The following is a 19,310-nucleotide window of genomic DNA, read 5'->3' on the forward strand; positions in this document are numbered from 1 at the left end:
AAAAAAATAATTACAATACAATAGACTGTTACTGTGATGGGAGAGCAGGAAAATAAGTGTCACATATAATCAATACTTCAATCAATGTAGTGTCACATATTAAATGTAAATAACTGAAGACTTCAAAAGAATTCAAAGGAATCCTGGAGAGGAGGGAAGGAAGATCACAGTGCAGGCTGTGTGGGCAGCAGCACATGTGAGGGAGAAGACAAACAGAAGGGAATTTACAATTCTGAGAAGTACAAAATGGACTATAATTAAGGGACATTATGTGATAGAAATGTGAATTCAGAGAAATGATGGTAAAGACTAGTTTTGGGAGGCATACACTGACAACATGGAAATAATCAGATTTTCTTACATACCTGGCTACCTCAAATCCTTTCTGTGGCTTGAAGGTTAGATTATCAATAAACAAAATATAATCTTTAATATGATTATGTAGTCAGAATCCACATAAAGATACAATCAAGACTGAGATAGAACATGTTTTTAGGAATTTCCCCCAAGAGATGGCCAACCTTGTACCAAAGTACCCTATTCATTTTAACCAAGTTAAAATAATTTTTAAAGAATGCCCTTATCACACAAAAAATGTAAGTTTTAGAAATGCCAATTCAATTCAGGTCAAATTTCTAGAAATCTAGCATGATACATATTTCCCCTGGATCAAAATCTTTCCTTGCAATTGCTTGGATTTTGGACAGACTGCCTTGGACTTCTTACAGCGAGCAGAAGACTAAATATTCATTGTACTTCTCTACCTGTGGGCCAGCCCAGAGATGGAACTAGTGGTAATTAGAACCAAGATTGCAGGCATATGGGCTGAAAGCTAGAATCAGTCTAGCTCATCAGCTCATGACTTAATTTTACTTACTGGGAAATTCACTTCCTATCTCTCAGAAAGGAAAAAAAAAAAAACATTAGATGAGTGCCAATCACTCGTGATTATAGACAAAAAACAAGTAACATCAAAAATTGAAACTAGGTGGTGCCTGTGGCTCAAAGGAGTAGGGTGTCAGCCCCATATGCTGGAGGTAGCAGGTTCAAACCCAGCCCTAGCCAAAAACTACAAAAAAAAAAAAAATGCAACTAGGAAATCTAACAGGGCACAGAACTGGTGCCATAGCATCATAGCATCATTGTCATCACCATAAAATAATAGCCCTCCTTGTAAAATGAAGTGATTGACAGATTGCAGGCAGAATGGGGACCAAGACCCCATTTTGGCAAGAATGAACACCCCTAGAAAAAGGGAAAACCAGATAAATAAGCTGAGCAAGGCAGAATAAAAACAGGTGCTAAACCAGCTGCTAAATTCCTTATCTGAGCAGTTCCTGCTTTTCCTAGAAGCCTGGCCTGTGGTGGATGTGGCTTGCAAACACCCCTTCTGGGTCTGTGAACACTGAAGAAACGATGGCCACACAGGAAGCGGTGTACAAGCCCTGAGTAGGAAGATTAACTAGGCCTCCTCCTGCCCAGTCAACAGTCAAGGCCAATATCCATTGTGGAGATTTGTATTTGGGCAAAGATCAAGGGAAAAGCTTGAGCCCTAAAATATGCGTAAGAGAGCTTACATCCCTTAATCCACAGAGAAAGGCATCTCTGGGTGGAGATCAGAGGAACATTCTTCCGTCCCACCCAGTTTTCAGAGGAGACTAACACCAGTGGCATTTTACTCCACGGTGAACTACTGGGGATTAATACCCCACAGGAATCTGTGTGTGTGACCACAGACAGGAGGCTGCCCCCCAAAAATGCTCAGGTTCCAGATTTCTCAAGGCTGCTCAGATCCTTAAAGTTAATGATATAGAAACCATAGGAGCTGACTCGCTTTCTCAAAGAAACTGCTGACATCTTTGTTGCCTTCCTCAGCTCCCCTCTGGGCTAATGAGCAAATAGCCTTCAATAAAAGCTGAGTGGAAGTGACATCGAGGCCATTCACTGGAGCCTTACTAATGGGCGATGGCTCCCTGTGTATCCACCTTTGAAAGTTCCATTCTGTGTGTCCTGTCCTTTGTCTCTCTGGCTTCTGACTTCACTTTTCTTTAGTCCACCACTGCCAGCTTAACAGGCCTTAAAGGACCAGGCTACCGGGGTGGGTCCCCGGCACTAATGTATTATCAGAGTTAATGAAAAAGGATACAATTTACATCATAGTTATTCAAAGAAGATTAAGGAATGCTGCCAGCAATGACTCTCTGTGTAGTGAGACTGTCAGAGGGTGGTAGCCAGCCATGTGAGTCAAAAGCCAGAGAGAGATCCTGTCTCTAAAAATGGCTGAGCATTGTGGTGGGTGCCTGTAGTCCCAGCTACTTGGGAACCTGAGGCAAGAGAATCACTTAAGCCCAAGCATTTGAGGTTTCTGTGAGCTGTGATGCCACAGCACTGTACCAAGGGTGACATAATGAGACTCTGGCTCAAAAATCATGTTTCCTCCTAAGTTCTCCTTGCACTAAATACATGTCCATAGCTACATCAAGTGACAGTTACTTTTACTTTATTTGAGTACTTTACAATAATGCTAAATAATTAACATTCAGAATTCTGACAAAGAAAATAGCAGACAATAAACAAAAAGTGTCAGAATTATATAGTCAATTATTTTATGGTGTTGTTTCATGTCTGAAGAAGTGGATGAAGTGAGAAACAGTAAAATCAGTAACATTAAGTTCTCACTCTTTAATCTGCTTCCAGTTCCAAGGGTGTGGCAATAGTCTACTTATTTTTTTCTATTTATATACTTTATTTAATCTTGATACCTTCCTCTGCCCTGTAAGCTACTGCAACTGCATTCTAAATGCACCTAGAGTCCGCCCTCCATACCTGTGGGTTCTGTCTCCATGGGAAATATTCAGGTAAAAAAAAAAAAAATGGATTCTGCTTCTGTACCAGAAAGCTACAGACATTTTCCTTGTCATTATTTCCTGAACAATACAGTGTAACATCTGTGCACAAAGCACACAGTAATAGTAGGTATTGTAAATAATGCAAGGATGATTTAAAGTACATGGGAGGACGTGGATAGGTTAGACACAGATACTAGGTCATTTCATGGAAGGACCTTGACTGTCTGTAGATTTTGGTATCGCTGAGAGGAGTGATCCTACCCCCAGTCTCCCATGGACACTGACAGACAACTGTGCTTTGATTTGTCACAAGTACTTCTGAAATATATCAGCTATCTTATCAGTCACTATTTACCCTGTATCTCCATACACCGCAAATAAATATTCATTGTCTATTATGTGTTTGGCATTGGCCAAATATTAAGAGCCAAGGTCACTCAGTCAAAATGAGCTTTCAGGAACTATTTAATAAATCAACCAAAAAAAATTATTCACTGGTAAATTATCCTTCTTTCTGGTGGTTGTGAGAGCAGTAGAGAATGGTCTGCTGCTACCGTAAACTAGTGTAATAAATAAACAAGATGGCCAGTTGTCAAGTGGTAAAAATTACACCATTGAAAATGCAATTGGGTTTCAGAGACCTTCACACTTACACTGTTTGCAGTGAGGAGAAACAGTATTTTATAGTTGAGCCTTGAAGGTCACTTTTTTTTTTTCTAACTGTAATTGAGAACTTAAGAATAATCACTAGTAACCATCATAAAAATAAGAATATAGATCAACAATTAAGCTCAAATTAAGTAGTAAATTTATATATTTTCAGTTAACACAGTACGGGAACTGTGTTTAGCTAATGAAATCATCAAGTTTGTTATTGAAATTGAAAATGAAATATTTATATAGGTGTTGACCAGTGGTGTCCATTATTCACACATGAGCCATTTATTCTATTTTAGATATAAAGTTATAACCAAAGTAGTCAAAATACAACAGTTGCTTACAATTTAGCAAACATTTAAATGATTTTGATCGTAATAATTTTAAGTCATGATGATTAAAATACAAAAATGTACGGTTAAATGGTGACATGTCCTATCACATTGATTAAATATTTATTCCTAGGACATGTAAGAGATACTTTCGGGAGATGATGCTTTATCACATTTAGTTTGCTTCACTATGTTCTGTGATGGGGTAGATCTGAAGCCTGGCCTCACCTTTCAGAGTTGGAGTAACAGGGAGAACTGAGGAAGCAAGAGAAAGCAAAGCATACACAATCGCCAACCAAAGGAAAGTTCTTCCCTGGAGCAGAAGCCCTGGGCTGTAACCACAGGAAGCCACCAGCTCTGATGCTGGCTGAGCACATGGGTTTCAGGGACAGATTCATCCAGACACAGTGGTGTCTGACCGGAAGTGGACTTGTTTATAGAATGACCACAGTTTTATTTTATCCTCTTGTGATTAAACACTCTTAGCTACCGCTATTAAAGAAGGGATTATTCTCCTGGGCTGGTCTCAGAATATTCCCCTCACCTTTTATTTTTGACTGAAACCAGGCCTCCCCCCAACGCCCCAGCTTCCCTGGGGGCGCCCGGGGCACAGCACGGTGATCACTCACCCTTTCTACCAGCACTGCTTACTCTTTGAACATTTGAGCTCCCAACTCGTAGTTGCTCCCCCTTATAGCTACTCTTGTCTTAATTCTTGACAGTTTAATGCCACATGGACACGGACATGGACATATTCTGTCCCCTTGTCACCTCTAGTGACCACCTTCCGCACCCCCATGATCACTAACGGGCACGGACGCTGTCAGTAGCAGCATCCACACTCTGTCCGTGATCTCACGTCCAGGAATTCCATCTGCTGAGCAGCCCCCCTGCCTTTCCAGCTCATGTACTCTCACTTACATGACCTTCTTTCCGATGATGAGGGTCTGGCTGCTGTCACTGTCAGCAGAGATGGGGACAGGTCCACCAGGCTTTATTAGCAGAAGGCCGGAAATCTCAGAAAACAGTGAGAGTGGCCTCTCCAGGGGGCTCTGTTCTTCCATCTTCAAAGCCACAGTTTTACACATACAAGTTAAAAGCAAGAACCTTTCTGGACCAGTTTTGTGATGTCGGCCCGGCTGATAACTCCCTCGGTCCCATACTCACCGGTGCGCTCAGTCCCACCCAGACATGATGGAGTCTCTTGGTCCTTCTTTACCCACCTCATTCCATTCATGTCTTCATTTTATTCCATTCCCGCATGAGACATTTCCGGCCATCATTACAAGAGCTCCTTTGTAAACACACACTTTTCTTTATCTGTCACAGTTCATTGCCTCTTCTCAGCAAAGTCCAGGCCCTGCTTCCACCCAGCTCTGTCCCTCCTGTGTCTGTGCTGATGTTCCAGACAGCTGACCCCAAAACACGGCATGCTGGCTTTGTCAGAGACAGGAAAGCTTCTGTGACCTTCTCCTGCCCTTCTACCTTGAAACAGACTATAAAGGAATTCCCTGACCTTCCTCTGAGTAAGTCATAAACCTTCATTTCTGTATGGAGGGGAGAGGGGCATCCTCATTGTCAAAGACGCTGAACGCAGAGAGAATAACCAGGGGGCCTCACTAACTCACCCCCAGTTTACTGGCCTGACATCAGACCTTTTTCCTCTCCAGTCTTATATCTTCATTCTTCATCAAACTTAACAAAAATACACAGACTCCTTTGCCTGCTTCTCTGGGTCTTCTTTTCTGAAGGTGTCTGTATCATGTAAAATGTGCATTAACTGAATTTGAATGCCTCTCTCTAGTTCATCTGTCTTTTGCTATAGGGACCTTGACCACCAAACTAGCAACTGTGAGGAAAGAAATGTGTTCATCCTCAGCACAGAAACACACGCATCTCCTTGACTCTCTGTGTGACTGGGTTTTCCCTCCCACTAGGTAGGCGTCCTCATGATAAAAGCGTGCTCAGGCTTCCCGGCTCCATACTTCTCTCCACCTGCAACCACATTCCCCGATTTACCACGTTGAGTTCTTTCTTGATTCCTTTCATGGAGTTTTTGCCCTCAGGCCACTACAGCAGTTTCCATTGAGACCACCAGTGCCTTCAGCTTTGCTCCATATGGAGCCAGGTTCTCAGGCAGCATTTTTGACTTCCCTGGAGTGCTGGACACAGCTGGTCACATTCTCTTCTTCAGAAGGCTTTATTTGCTCGGCTTTGGGATATCACATTCAGGTGTTTTTCTATTATTCTTTGGGCACTCTTCCTTGGTCTCCTTCTGTGATTTTACCTTTTTTTACAAGTTCTAAATGTAGGAGTGCCCAAACAGTGTCTACAGAAAGTTTAGACCTTTCCTGTCCTCTACACTTAACACCTTAGTCATCTCAGCCCAGACAAGCCAGAAATTTATATAACCAGGTCAGATCTGTCTATTTGATGGGTACAACTCACAAGTTCTTCTGTAACACTGATATTAAGAATGAAAATTTGTTCCAAAGTGACCGATATTAGGGCACATTTTGAGCATAATGCTAACTTTGAATTCGGTATTAACTATGCCACTTTTATTTTATTATCATATTTATTTACATATGTTTCTTAAGAGCAGAGATTTTAAATTTGTTTCATTTATTTAGATGCTGATTTGTTTTATTTTATTCATTTTGGTAATACAACTCCACCAGGCATATTATAAGTGCTTAATAAATATTTGTTAAAAGAATGAATAAGTAGATTCAGGGGATCTTGTGAGGTCCATGGAGACTACCTTCAAATTTTTTGATATATATTTTACTTTCTGGGGTGAGAGACCATAGTTTTCTTTAGGTTTTTAAGAGACCTTAACACCCACAAATGCAAGATTAATAATATAATTCTAATAATGACCCAGCAGGTTCTCTCTGGGGCTTCAGTAGTAGCCCATATGACTTCAAATGTTCATAAATTAGTTACAATGCTAAAATCTGTGCCTATTTACAGATGTTTATCCCCCACGTCCAGACAGGTAATGTGCCAACACCCTAACACACTTCCAGGCAGACCCAAGTTATACATTGGCATGAAAATCCAGTAATCATATTTATGAACCTCAAAGCTTCATATTTGTGGATTTTTAAGAATAAAGTTGATTGTTTAGAAAAATAGAACTTAGCATTTTAAATGACAATGAAAGAACATAGGAAATTTCACTCCAAAATTCAACTCCTTGGTGTGAAGAGTATTTTGAATTACATGCCCATCAAGACCAAGACGAATTGGAAGGGCCTTTCCCTCTATCTGCATAAACTGATCACAGAGCAAAAGGGCAAGCGACTTCCCTTCCTCTCCCTGTCATCTCAATATATTGCAGGAAAAAATGATCAACAATAAAACCATACCTAGCCTAAATTATTTTGAACACAATAGCTATCTCTCAGGTTAATTTATAAATCAATCTGTTTCACCCATCTGTTTGTCCTCCGTAGCACCATGTGTCACCCCTAAACAGAATTCCCTCTTGCACCCTTCCAAAGGCAAACATGAAAATGCCTGAACTTCACTGGGGTATTGAGAGAGCACTCTGTGATTCTCCCCATGTGCATGATAAATAAACCTCTGTCTTCTTACTCTGCCTCAATTACAAGTTGATCTTTCAGTGAACTATGGGTGAAAAAGTGAGTTTCTCCTCATCCCTGTGGTTTGACTTAGGCTGCAGGATCTCAAGGCCACTTTGCTCTCCTGAAAGCCAAAGTGAGGAAGGTTGGAACTCCAACCCGCCGGCCACTGGAAAGACACCTAACTCACCGGTCAGACTCCTGGTTTTCCTCTCTGTGAGCTCCAGTTGAGTAGATGGTAAATGACCACCATCCTTTCCAAATTTAAGATTAATGAGACAAAGGGTCTTTGGGAGTGACTAGTCTTGTGAGCAACTCTTATATTGGTGGGTTTTGTTTTGGTTTTTTTGGCATTTTGTAATATGAACATTCATATTGTTTGATGATCCTCTCAGCAATAGTCGTTTGGTTTTGTTGTTCACTCTTATCGTTGTCTTTCTGCGTCATTTTATCATAAAGAAGGTTACCGTGGGGTAGAACTAGGGCCTCCCACCCCATAAGCCCCGCATTTGGGCAGCCCTGCAGGCTGCCAGCTACACGGGCCTGACTAGACTGGTGTCTATTAAGGCCAACTCTGCTGCAGGTCCCCCCCAACCAAAAACCATATGAGGTTCCCCTCACCCAGTTTCCTGCCTCTGAGCTGAACTTGCGACTGTGTAGTATTCTCTCCTCAGCTTTGTCATCCAGGGGACATGTTTTTTGGGGGACACATCAATGGAACACATCAATATGAAAAGGGTGGGAGTTCAAGACCCGTAAGATTCTAAGCTGCACATTCTTTGTACAGAACGTGTCAAGCTCAAGGAGGAAACCCTCATCTCAAAATATCCTACCCTTTTTGTTATCCTGTCTATTTCTAAGAGTAAATTTGTTAGAATTTTGGAAACTGCTTTTTCTGTGCCCTGTCCAGACTAAGCCTAAAAAATTACCACCTGGATTTTCTATGAAGAGGCACTGTATTGAGTTGCTTTAGGAACACATATCCCATTGGTATTAATGGCCTAAAATACTTCTAAATTTAAATAATATATATATAAATTTTAGAGATCTCCTTTTGAAATAATTACCTTTTTTTGTAGTAACATAAAAATTAGATAAAAAAAAAAAGACATGTCATTGTCTGCCTACCCTTAAAAGTTCTCTGGACAAAATTGAAGAGCAAATATCTAATATAAAACAGAGATAAAAATTCCCTTGAACACCACTCCTATAGAAATAATGGAAGAGGCCAGAAAACAGAAACTGGTGAGCTGTTTCTCCAAGAAGCTGAACTCAGTGGCCCACAGGTCATCAAGGTGTTCACATGCTCCCTTCTTCCACACAGAGTGATAAAGGACCTTCCTCCATATCAGAGGTAACCCATGCGTAGGCAAAGCCCTATACCTGGAGTGGAAAATGCACATATCCTAGAATGGATACAGAAACCATGAAGTGGTATCAAGTCCTGCTCACTTGCCTCCAGGTAAGGGTAGCTTCTAGAAGCAAGCACACATTAGGGCCCTATGAAATAGTTTATAGGAGATGCTTCCCAGCTCCCTGAGTAGGAAGAGCAGGGCAAAGCAGCAAGTCAAATGCCTGGGGTCAAATGTCAGCCACTATGCCCAAGTCAGCCTCCTTCTGGTCCTGGCCCCCACTGAAAGCAGAGAAGTTGAAGGGACAGGGCCTCTAACCACTCACTCCTATTGAAAGTGTCAGGAGTAAAACTTTTGGGTTCGTCATATCAGAGTAAAGAGATGTCACGGAAGGCAAGGACCCCTGTCCCACTCCCACTGGGTAGTACTTCAGGTGATCTAAACTATCTATGTAAGAGGAAGGAGGAGTGAAAATGTTGGTATTTTTTCAGACCTTTCCTTGACTATTTGTTCTGTTTCTAGGATTGAGGGACAACTCCTTAGTAAGATGTTGCCAGGCTATCACCTCTCCCTGTGATCTGTCTTACTGCTGGGCTTGCTATCCTAAACCTGGTTTGGTGCCAGTATTCCTGTCTTCCTCACACGAGTTTTGAATTTGCAGAAGCCACTCTCTCAGATCACCTACAGCAGTGGTTCCGACCATCTTAGCACCAAGGATTGGTTTCATGGAAGACAATTGTTCCATGGACTTGAGTGGGCAGGGGTAGAGTAGATTTACATAAAAAGTGGTCAACCTAGATCCCTGGCATGAACAGTTTAAAAAGGGTTTGTGCTCCTCTAGAGGGTAACACTGCTGCTATGACAGGAGGAGCTCAGATAGTGATGCCAGAGACTGGGGGAGGGAAGGAGGGAGGAGGAGAGGGCAGCTGTAACACAGGGCGAGCTTCACTCACTCTCTGCTCACCTCCTACTGTGCACCACAGTTCCTAGTACTCCAGCCCTACAGCATGGGACTAAGAACTCCGTCCTCAGAGGTCACCCCATGCTGACTGGACATCGTGTGCAATCCTCCTCCATTTCTCCTTGTCAAGCCCCTTGATTACAGTCATTGCTTATGACGCCATTGCTCCTGGTAATCTGTCCCATTCTTTATTTTTGTAAATCTACTGCCTAAGCCTTATAATGGCATAAATACAAATGCCCATCTGAAACATCGCCCAATTCAGCAGGACGCGTGATGACGATGTCACCCCTCCTCCCACAGACATGGAAGGATAAAACTGACAGCCGAGAACATGGAACACAGGCAAAGGCCCGAAAGAGAGCAAAACTGTTTTACCAGCTGTCTCTTTGAAACACAGAAGAATATTCTGGTTTTTGTACCACTGGAGATGGCTCAATGGAATTGTCCAGGCAGAGGTCATGAGATGGTGTTCTCTGGAGATGGAGTTGGGCAGGACCATCAACTATAGTTAAATAGCAAGAGCTTGGACTTGATTCCACCCCCTTTAAAACCTTAAAAGTGTGTATTTGTTGGTTAGGATGTTGGTACTGTAACAACCTCCTCCTTTGTCAGCAAATTGATAAACTTCACTTTCCTTCTCTTCAAACCACATACCATTCTTCTGATGTAGCCTCGGGGCAAGTGCCCAAAGTTCAGTAACACCCTGCAATAGTACTGCTAACACATTCTTCTTTCTGCTGGCTTTATTCCTTCAATGTTATAACCTTTCATGCCTTTATTACAAAAATAAACTTTTATTATAGAAAGTTTGAACTCAGAAAAGCAACTTGTTCATCACTGGTAATTCTATTACCCGATGGGAGCACTTGGCAGTCTGCTCTGGGAGGCTTCTTTCCACGCACCATAGTCATTCCTGTATAGATGGACACATATTTGCAACATGGAAAAAAATTGCCACCGCCTTTGGTTCTCTGAAAGTTTAAAGTATTGTACACAATGCCAATGAAATTTTCTAGTGTACAAAAATGAGAACCAAAGAACAATCAAATTAGTCTATTGAGCAAATAGACATTTAAAAAGGTCTTTGAAGAAAAGAGGGCTATCAGTCACAGAACTGGTTAGTCCTTGATTTATACCTGATCTGTTCTTATTTTGTACAATGTCATTTGCTTGGTTGCTCAGAATAACGGCTACAGGTAGCTACATTGACAACAATGAAATGGAAACGTGATGAAAATAGGAAAGAAAAAACCATAAAGAGATGGATTGAAATATAAAAAAGCAAAGCAACATGAAGCGGTGTGTATGGGAGCAAATTGCCCCACACAACTAGCTCAGTTATTCACAACATCACGGTTTTACAGCCACCATGATAAAAACCCTGAGAAACAACTAAGAGAAGAACTGTGGCCAAGTCTCTGATGCAGGTAGCAAGACGCGGTCTGGGCAGTTAAAGGAGGAGGGGAGCATAAAGTTTTAGCTCCTGGAAATATTTGGCTTTGTAGGAAGGAAGATCCATATTGGAAGGATCACTGTTTGAGCTTTATGGTTAAAATAATGGCTTTTATATTCAGAAGTAGTTGTCTACAAATGACTAGTTAAAGATCTGATAGTGAGTTCAAAGACTGACTCAGAGAAAACGTGGATGGACTCTTTAATCACAGTACTGTCCCTTGTGTTTGATTAATGAAGACAAATTAGCAGCCTAATTTAAAGATCAGCATATAGGTAGAGGGAAAAATGAAGGTAATTATTGGGTTGGGACCAGAATTTAGCAAAAAGAAATGTGTTCAAATCCAAAGGAATTGAAATAGAGAAATCTTAGTAGTGATTGCCTGGTTTCCTTTTTGTGATCCTGCATCTAAAACCTGAGCTCAGGTCTCAGTCAAATAGGGTGGGGCCTACACCCCACAGAAACCAACCCCCAAAGAGAGAAATTTCTGAGCCAGTCTTATTTGTTCTGCTTGGGTGTTAGGTACAAAATTAAAAAGAATGGGATTCTCAAACCACGTTGTTTCATATACAACTTGTAAATAAACAGAAATGTAGAATTATAAGTCCCTTTGGTAAAATAAAGTAGGATGAGGTCATCTGCCATCTTGCGTTCACCATACTGGGCCTCCCTTCAAGGTGACTTCACCCATTCCATTTCAAACATCAGTTGCACAATAACTCACTTGCTAAAATTACAATAATTCAAAGAAAAATTACCTTTAAGGTTGTTTTGAACTTCTAAAGCTATATCAAGAGCATTAAAGGGCAGGACTGGTTCATTGGCAATTCGCAAAATCACTTCTCCAGAGAGCTGAAAGAAAAAAGAAAAAATGCGAGAATTCAGTAATGAAGAGTTTTTGTTTGTTTTTGTTATTTCATACACTTTTATATATCCAGAGCATTAAAAATACAGAGGAAAAATATAATGTTATAAAATAGTTTTCTTTTTGTAGAACCCTTTTTTCATTTTCTCTTTCTTTAAAGAAAAAGCCTCAGTATCTATTTAATATCTCAAAAGAGTATAAAGGAATAATATATTCTTCCTTTTTTGAGCTAAATATTTCAATATTTACAAATGAATTCCTTACTTGAAGGAGTTGTAATATTTAGACTTTAGAGCAATTCTTTACAGTTGAGGATATCACATGATCAAAACGGAGAATTGAAATCAATGTCTCATTATTGGGTTAATTAATTAATCCAAACAAAATTAATGGTCAATTTATTTCATTTCAAACATAATTTAATCTGAAAAAGTGTTTAAAATCTTATGTACTATTTTCCTTGGAATATAATATTGTGTATATAATACAGTATCAATTAGGAATAATTTATTCAATTCCTAATTTTTTTTTATCTTGTACTGTTATTTTGTTTTATTTTGTTTTGTTTTGTTTATTTCAGGCTCCTTTATTCCATGAATATTTACAGAACATCAACTATAGGCAGAACATTGACATAATCATTGAAAATAACATTGGGGCAAATATATCAATTTTATGAGGAAACAAAAGCGTTATCTACAAATCAATTATGAGATAAGTGTCCTCATTACCACCACTCCTAGTAAAGTTGAAGATCCTAACCTCAATTCCTAATTATTTTTCTAAAATTTATCAAAAATAATATAATTTGTGTATCTTAAATTTAAAAATCAATGAAATTTTAAACAGCATCTCCAAGGCTTACACTTGGAATTTTTTTACACGCTTATCTCCACACCACTGCACTCCAAAACCGTGTCTGAAAACGGCCATATGCACTGCAGCTGAGCTGGCATCTGCTTAACAGGCTGAACAAGTCACACGCATTCACACACCTCTCAGAGGGCCTCAGGGCTGCCATCAAATGCCATTGTTATCTGTCCCTCTCTCCAACAAGTGATATTTAATATTTACCTGGGATTAACAAATGCTGCTACCTCTCTTATACCCCTAAAGCCAGCACACAGGAAAATGTGATTGTGTTGATATTATTAAGGCACCATGACATGCGGTTAGTGAGTGAAAACATGGTCTTGTGAAACCAGAGGAGGAAAATTAGCAGGGTTACATGACACTGTGTAACTCACAAGGAAACGGTGGTTTTAGTTATTCAAATCTTTATACTCAGAAGGAGTCAAATTTCATTCATTATCAAAAAGTCGCATTTCTCAATTGTTTGAGCAATTCCTATCATGATAAAAATACAATTCAATTTGATCTTCTTGTATGTGCTTGGGAAAGTGTATGTCTTAAAATAAAGAGCAGATACCCCCTTATTCCTTTGAGATCTTTTTCTTCCAAATCCAACAGCCAATTCTCCTTCTCAGGTATATTTGCAGAGTTTTATCCCCAACGTTGGGACTCAGGAAACAAAGCCTCAAAATAAGGTGCTTTGACATACTGAGCGGAAGCAGCAGCCGTAAGTCTCTATGACCTTCCCTGCCTTCCTCAATCCTTCGTCTCTCTCAAAGCATAGATGAGGCTGTTCCCTGAAGTTCCGTTATGCACTTAATAACCCTAAACCCCCAAAGAGGCACACAATTGCCTTCGGTACCCTCCCTGAAATCTCATTATCTATCACAGAAAGACGGGAGAACGCACCCACCCTTAGGTGGACTGTACCAGGCAGTGTCTGTCTCTTGGGCTAATTCAAATTCCAACAGAATCATTTACAAGGTAACTTTTGTCTCCAAGGTCCATTCATCCTCCCTGATATTCATTTACTGATTCCTTCATTTCTGAAAAAAAAAATTGTCTACATTCTTCATCTCTCTCCTTCCTTATGAAGAAAGGAATGTCAGTTTCTCTATAACCCCCTGAGTTTGGGGGGGTAATCATTCTCCCAAGATTCTCTCACACTATGTACATTAAAATAGATTTTTATGCCTTTTCCCTTTTGTTTTTATTATATATATATTTTTAGTTGGGGCTGGGTTTGAACCCTCCACCTCTGGCATATGAGGCCAGTGCCCTACCCTTTTGAGCCACAGGCCCCACCTAGCCTTTTCCCTTTTATTAATCTGCCTTTTGTCAGTTCATTTCCAGAACATTCCGGGGACCGAGGGGAAGCTTTCCCTTAGCAATCGCACCAATCCTGAGAAGCTGGCAGCCCTGAGGATGCTGGACTTCAGGGGAAGGGAGTTGTCTGCATAAATTGATATGAGCCTTCTTTATTCCATCCTACTCCTTCCAAAGCATGCCAAGGACACTGATATTTGGAAATAAATTATTTGTAAAAAGGAATTTTAAAAGAAGATTAAGAAGCAATATGATTTATTCTTCCAATTTGCACTGGATGATAGAAACCGCAGAACAGACATGTTTTGTTTACACTTTTAGAATCTGAAAACCACACATTTTAAAAGATTAAAATGAAAGAAAGGGGAGGAAGGAGAAGGCGACTTTTCGGTGTACTGCTGGAGAAAGCTATTTTGTTCTCTGGGGTTTTTTTGCTGTTTTTTAAGAGTCGTTTGGCAGCTTGAACAACTGGAACATAAGCCAACTACCTTGCTATTTATTTCAAAAAGAGCCTGGCAACAAAGATTGGGACTTCCAAGGCACCTGGCCCATTACAGGATGCTTAGACTAAATCCGGCTTCCTTTTGCAGCTTTACAATCAATAGAGAGATTTGTACGCCCCTTGCTGACAGAGGGAAGAGATGGGCCACTCTGCTCACTCTTCTTACCTGCTCTGAAACTGCCTTCCCAGGCATGCCAGAGGAGCTTTTGCTTAAATTTATACGAGGCCTTACTTTTTTTAGAAAATGTCTTACACTTATATATATCATTTCATTGTCCTAACAACCCTAGAGACAGATGGTGGGAAATTAATATTCCGTGTTTAAACGTTGAGGATCCGCCACACTGAGAAGACATGGTTAAGGATAACGGCAAAGGTAAAACACCAGTTTCAACAATTCCTCAGTGCCTAGTCTGTATCAGAGGCTGCTCACGAATCTTCAAACATCATTCTCTTTAATTCTCACAGCAGCCCAGCAAAGCAGGCATCATTATGTTCAGATTGAACGTGGAGGTACCTGGGCACACAGAGATTTGGGAGCTTACGTGAGTCACACACCTGAGTATAACTGATGTGAAGGCCTGTGCTAGCCTTTGTTCTAACATGTGACACGTGTTAGAATCTAGCAAAAGTATCTCAGTTGGTTATTTTTAGAGAACTAACTCTGGACTAGAAATCCTTTGCATTTTGTCCACTGTTCTTTCCGATATACAAACATATTTCCTGCTGGAGAAAAAGCAAAAGAAAAAAAACAAACCCTGTTCCTTTTAATATCTGCCGGTACTTGGAAGATCTTACCTCAACCCCGGATGGCTATGTTATTAGGATACCTGTGGCACATAGCATCAGCAAATAACTAGTTTTAATTCTATTAAATTCCATTATGATAACTTGAAAAACACATATTCTGCCTGAAGATGCCTGTGTCCCGCCTTCTCCTCCTCCTATTCTCTGATCATCCCACCCTGGTTAGAAAGAAGATAAAGGAAGAATGAAATACAAAGAAAAAAGTATGTACATAACTAAAATTACTTATAAAAGGCTAAAGGATGACTATACGGAACATGAGTTAATGAACTCGGCATTGCAGAGGCTCTGCTCTCTCTGGATAACAGCCATGTCCCTGGAGTCAGTGGTTTAATCCCCCTCAGGAAAGTTCTGACGGCCAAGGCTGAACACTGCACAGAGAGCCTTCCTCTAATAAAGGCGAAGCATGGTTATCCCATACAAAACGTCTCTTTCTTTAGCCTGAAATAATTTTAGTTGTATTTAAAAGTTCAAAAAAGTATTTTAAGAAAACTTAAACTTAGTACAGGGAAACAGACACACATTTTTTTTTCTTAAATTTAGTAAATAATCCGTTGTCATGTTGACTTACAAGGAGGGTATTCATATTTTATGACTTTGCCACAAATCTTTCTCTTACTTGCCACATAAATTTAAAATGAAAAAAATACATATTTATTACTAAACTGTGAGTATTTAGAGAATAGGGTGATTTTTCTCCCTTTAAATATTGTACCCATTGCCCAGTCTGGTGACTGTACTGGCAATAAATGTTTGGAATGACCATATCAGGCCTGGACAATGCAGGAGGCTGCACGTGGGCTCATCCGGGCTGCACCAGTCCCACGGGGCTCTACTGTGATTTCTCTTCAGTTATAAGCAGAGGTGAACACAGTGTGCTTTGTTCTGGTTTTATAAACCCACATTAAAGTAACGTGGGCCATACCTTTTACTTAAGCTGAAAGTTAAACTATCATTGTGGGATTCTTTTTGTTTGTTTTGTTTTGTTTTCCACTCTATCACCCTGGTAGAGTGCCCCGGCTTCATCCTAGCTCACAGCAACTTCAAACTCCTGGGCTCAAGCAATCTTCCTGCCTCAGCCTCCTGAGTAACTGGAACTACAGGTGCCCACCACAACACTCTAGTTCAGGGGTCCTCAAACTTTTTAAACAGGGGGCCAGTTCACTGTCCCTCAGACTGTTGGAGGGCCGGACTGCGGGACCTGGGATGAGTGAGCTGCTAAGCAGGTCAGGCAGCAGTGACAAAAGCATCCAGCGGGCCAGATAAATGTCCTAGGCGGGCTGCATGTGGCCCGTGGGCAGTAGTTTGAGGATGCCTGAGTCTAGTTTTTCTATTTTTAGTAGAGATGGGGTCTCACTCTTGCTAAGCTGGTCTAGAACTCCTGAGCTCCAGGGATCCACCCACCTCGGCCTCCCAGAGTGCTGGGATCATAGAGGTGAGCCCCTGTGCCTGGCCAGTGTGAGACTGTATTTGTGTTCTCTATCAAATTTAAAATGCAGTAGAGCCCCACTATAAACACTGATGTCAGATTATCATCGTCTGTTTTATATGTCAGCATGGAAAGGAAACTGAGGGGCCTAGATCACAATGACATGTTTGCAATGTAATACAGCCAGTAGGAGGTGAATCATGAGCCATCGATCAGCGCCTACTGAGCCTCTGTTGTATGACTGACCATCAGTGTGCTATGGGGAACAGGAGAGAGAGAAAATGCAGTCAAATATAGTTTCTCCCTCTTGAACAAACTTTCCTGTGAGAAATAAGTCGTAACACTTTTAAACAATTGGACAAAGGCGTTAACAGTCTAACATTAGTAAACACAAATCTTTCATTTCTTAAAAAGCAACACTTTCTATTCTACTTTCAACATACCATGTAATTACACGAGTATACGTAGGGCTCAAGACCCAGGGTATGAAAACAGAAAAGTATTCCAGATTAGTAGAATAAAACGAGCTAACATCTCGGGGTAGAAAGAAGCACCACCTTTATAGGGAAACATGGAGAAAGTGGTGTGACTGAGACGGGGTCCCTGGTTAGAAGGAAGTTAGTCTGTGTGGGGGGTGTGGGGCAAGGAGTCAGAAAAACCCTAAAACTTGATCAAGGCATCTGGCCATAATTCAGTGATCTGCAGGGAGTCCTTTCCACTTGTCTTAACTTTCAGAGCACAAGCACTATCTGATAAATTATGGCCCAGTGAGAGTCTTCATAACAGGATTTTGTGGTGCATGGTACCCTTCAGGCTGTTATGTTCATCTTGAAGTGACCAGACTCTGATTTATATCACCTTATAGCAAAAAAATTCCAATTTATAAATAAACACCCTCTGGATGACAAACTTGAGGGCAGCCAGCTACAGGCAAGGGGTCTGGGGCAGCTCCCTGAAGATGAGCAGACAAGCCCAGCCTCCAGAACTCACAGTCACCTCCCACAAGGGCTGTCAGCAGAGCAGAGGGAGTGTGGGTGCACTCCTGGCAGGACCCGCTGTCTCAGCAATATGAGAAATTCAGTGGTATTACACAAAGTTAGCACACAAAATCCATGGACTCCTAATGTGGCTAAAATTCAGCATTATGACTCTATCTCTCATTTGGAATGCTCCACAAACCGTCTAATTGATATAAATGTCCACCTCCAGCCCATTCTCCACATGATGGCCTGAGTTACAGGGTGCTTCGTGTGCACCCCCTAAACAGAACTGTCTGTCCCACCTCCTTTCCATCACTTCCCTTGACCAACAGGAAAACCAATGGCCTCCAATACCCAACTCACAAGATGAGGATCTGTCAAGGGTTCATATGGAAAAATTACTTGAAATTGAAATTGTTTTAGAAATGTAAAAGCTTATGTAACCCTCATCTCTACCAAAAGGATGCTTCATGTATGACCCTCCGCCCCCAGGACTGCCATGTGAAGCTGCCTGTAGGAGGAGAGAAATTCAGTCACCCCACAGAGCTCCTGTTCTTGCCAATGGATGACTTGAGGGTTTCTTTTTGCAGAAAGATATTGATAAGATGCTCAGGAGGCCTTGCCAAAAGCCTTATTTCTACCACTTACATTTGTGAAGGCCTCTAGTAGGAGGAGAAAGAGATAGGGAAATTGTTACGGAACCTGTAATCTTCCAGGACAGAAATGGTTCAAGATTCTACCTTTTTAATCAAGGTTTTATCAGGATACATTTGAAGGACTAAGGTAATCTCAGATGAAAACTACCTTAGCTGGTCCCACACCTGGTAGCAAAGATTACAAAAACCATTAAGAATTCCAATGGTCTCTGAGGAGAAGGAATTTAACCAGAAAAATATATACAATATCTTTTCCCCCAAACTGATGGTTATAATATTAGGAACACCTGTGACCTTTACCGCTGGACCAGGAGCCTCCCACGAGGAGAGTGCATGTGAACTTAAAGACCCATTCAGGCAAGCAGTGGCCAATGTGGGAACCCACCAATGCTGCCTGTGGAACAGTCATAGCTGTGGTCACCTTTTTTCTCTCCTGCAACCTGAGAAAATGCTGTTTGCCTCACCACCATACCTCTAGCAGATGTCGAAGGCTGAATGAAAACCCTTGGACACCTGGCTTGGGGGCTGCACCCACTTTAGCTGCAGAGCTGCAGAAAGATCACACATGGGCCCTCAGGGCCCTTTGGGCCCAGTAGGAAATCACTGGGCTGCAGAACATAAACAGGGTGTATCTTCATAAAAATTGAATCGGATTATGAAAGAGATGGTCCCTTCATCTCTCCTATGAACTGATAT

General features: G+C 41.1%; 1 protein-coding gene and 1 non-coding gene across 2 annotated transcripts in view; both read right to left on the reverse strand.

Annotated features, from left to right (window-relative positions):
* NAALADL2 (N-acetylated alpha-linked acidic dipeptidase like 2) overlaps nt 1–19,310 on the reverse strand; it is a 979,797-nt gene that overhangs the window by 48,799 nt on the left and 911,688 nt on the right. Inside the window, exon 12 of the mRNA XM_003794285.3 lies at nt 11,956–12,049. Coding sequence (XP_003794333.2) covers nt 11,956–12,049 — 94 coding nt within the window. The remainder of the gene's footprint in view (nt 1–11,955; nt 12,050–19,310) is intronic.
* LOC111726762 lies at nt 6,830–6,931 on the reverse strand. The gene has a single exon (XR_002774463.1). It is a non-coding gene; the product is annotated as a small nucleolar RNA U13 (small nucleolar RNA).

Source organism: Otolemur garnettii, unplaced genomic scaffold, assembly GCF_000181295.1.
Source record: "Otolemur garnettii isolate 467f Iridium unplaced genomic scaffold, OtoGar3 scaffold00078, whole genome shotgun sequence".
Classification (NCBI taxonomy): Eukaryota; Metazoa; Chordata; class Mammalia; order Primates; family Galagidae; genus Otolemur; species Otolemur garnettii.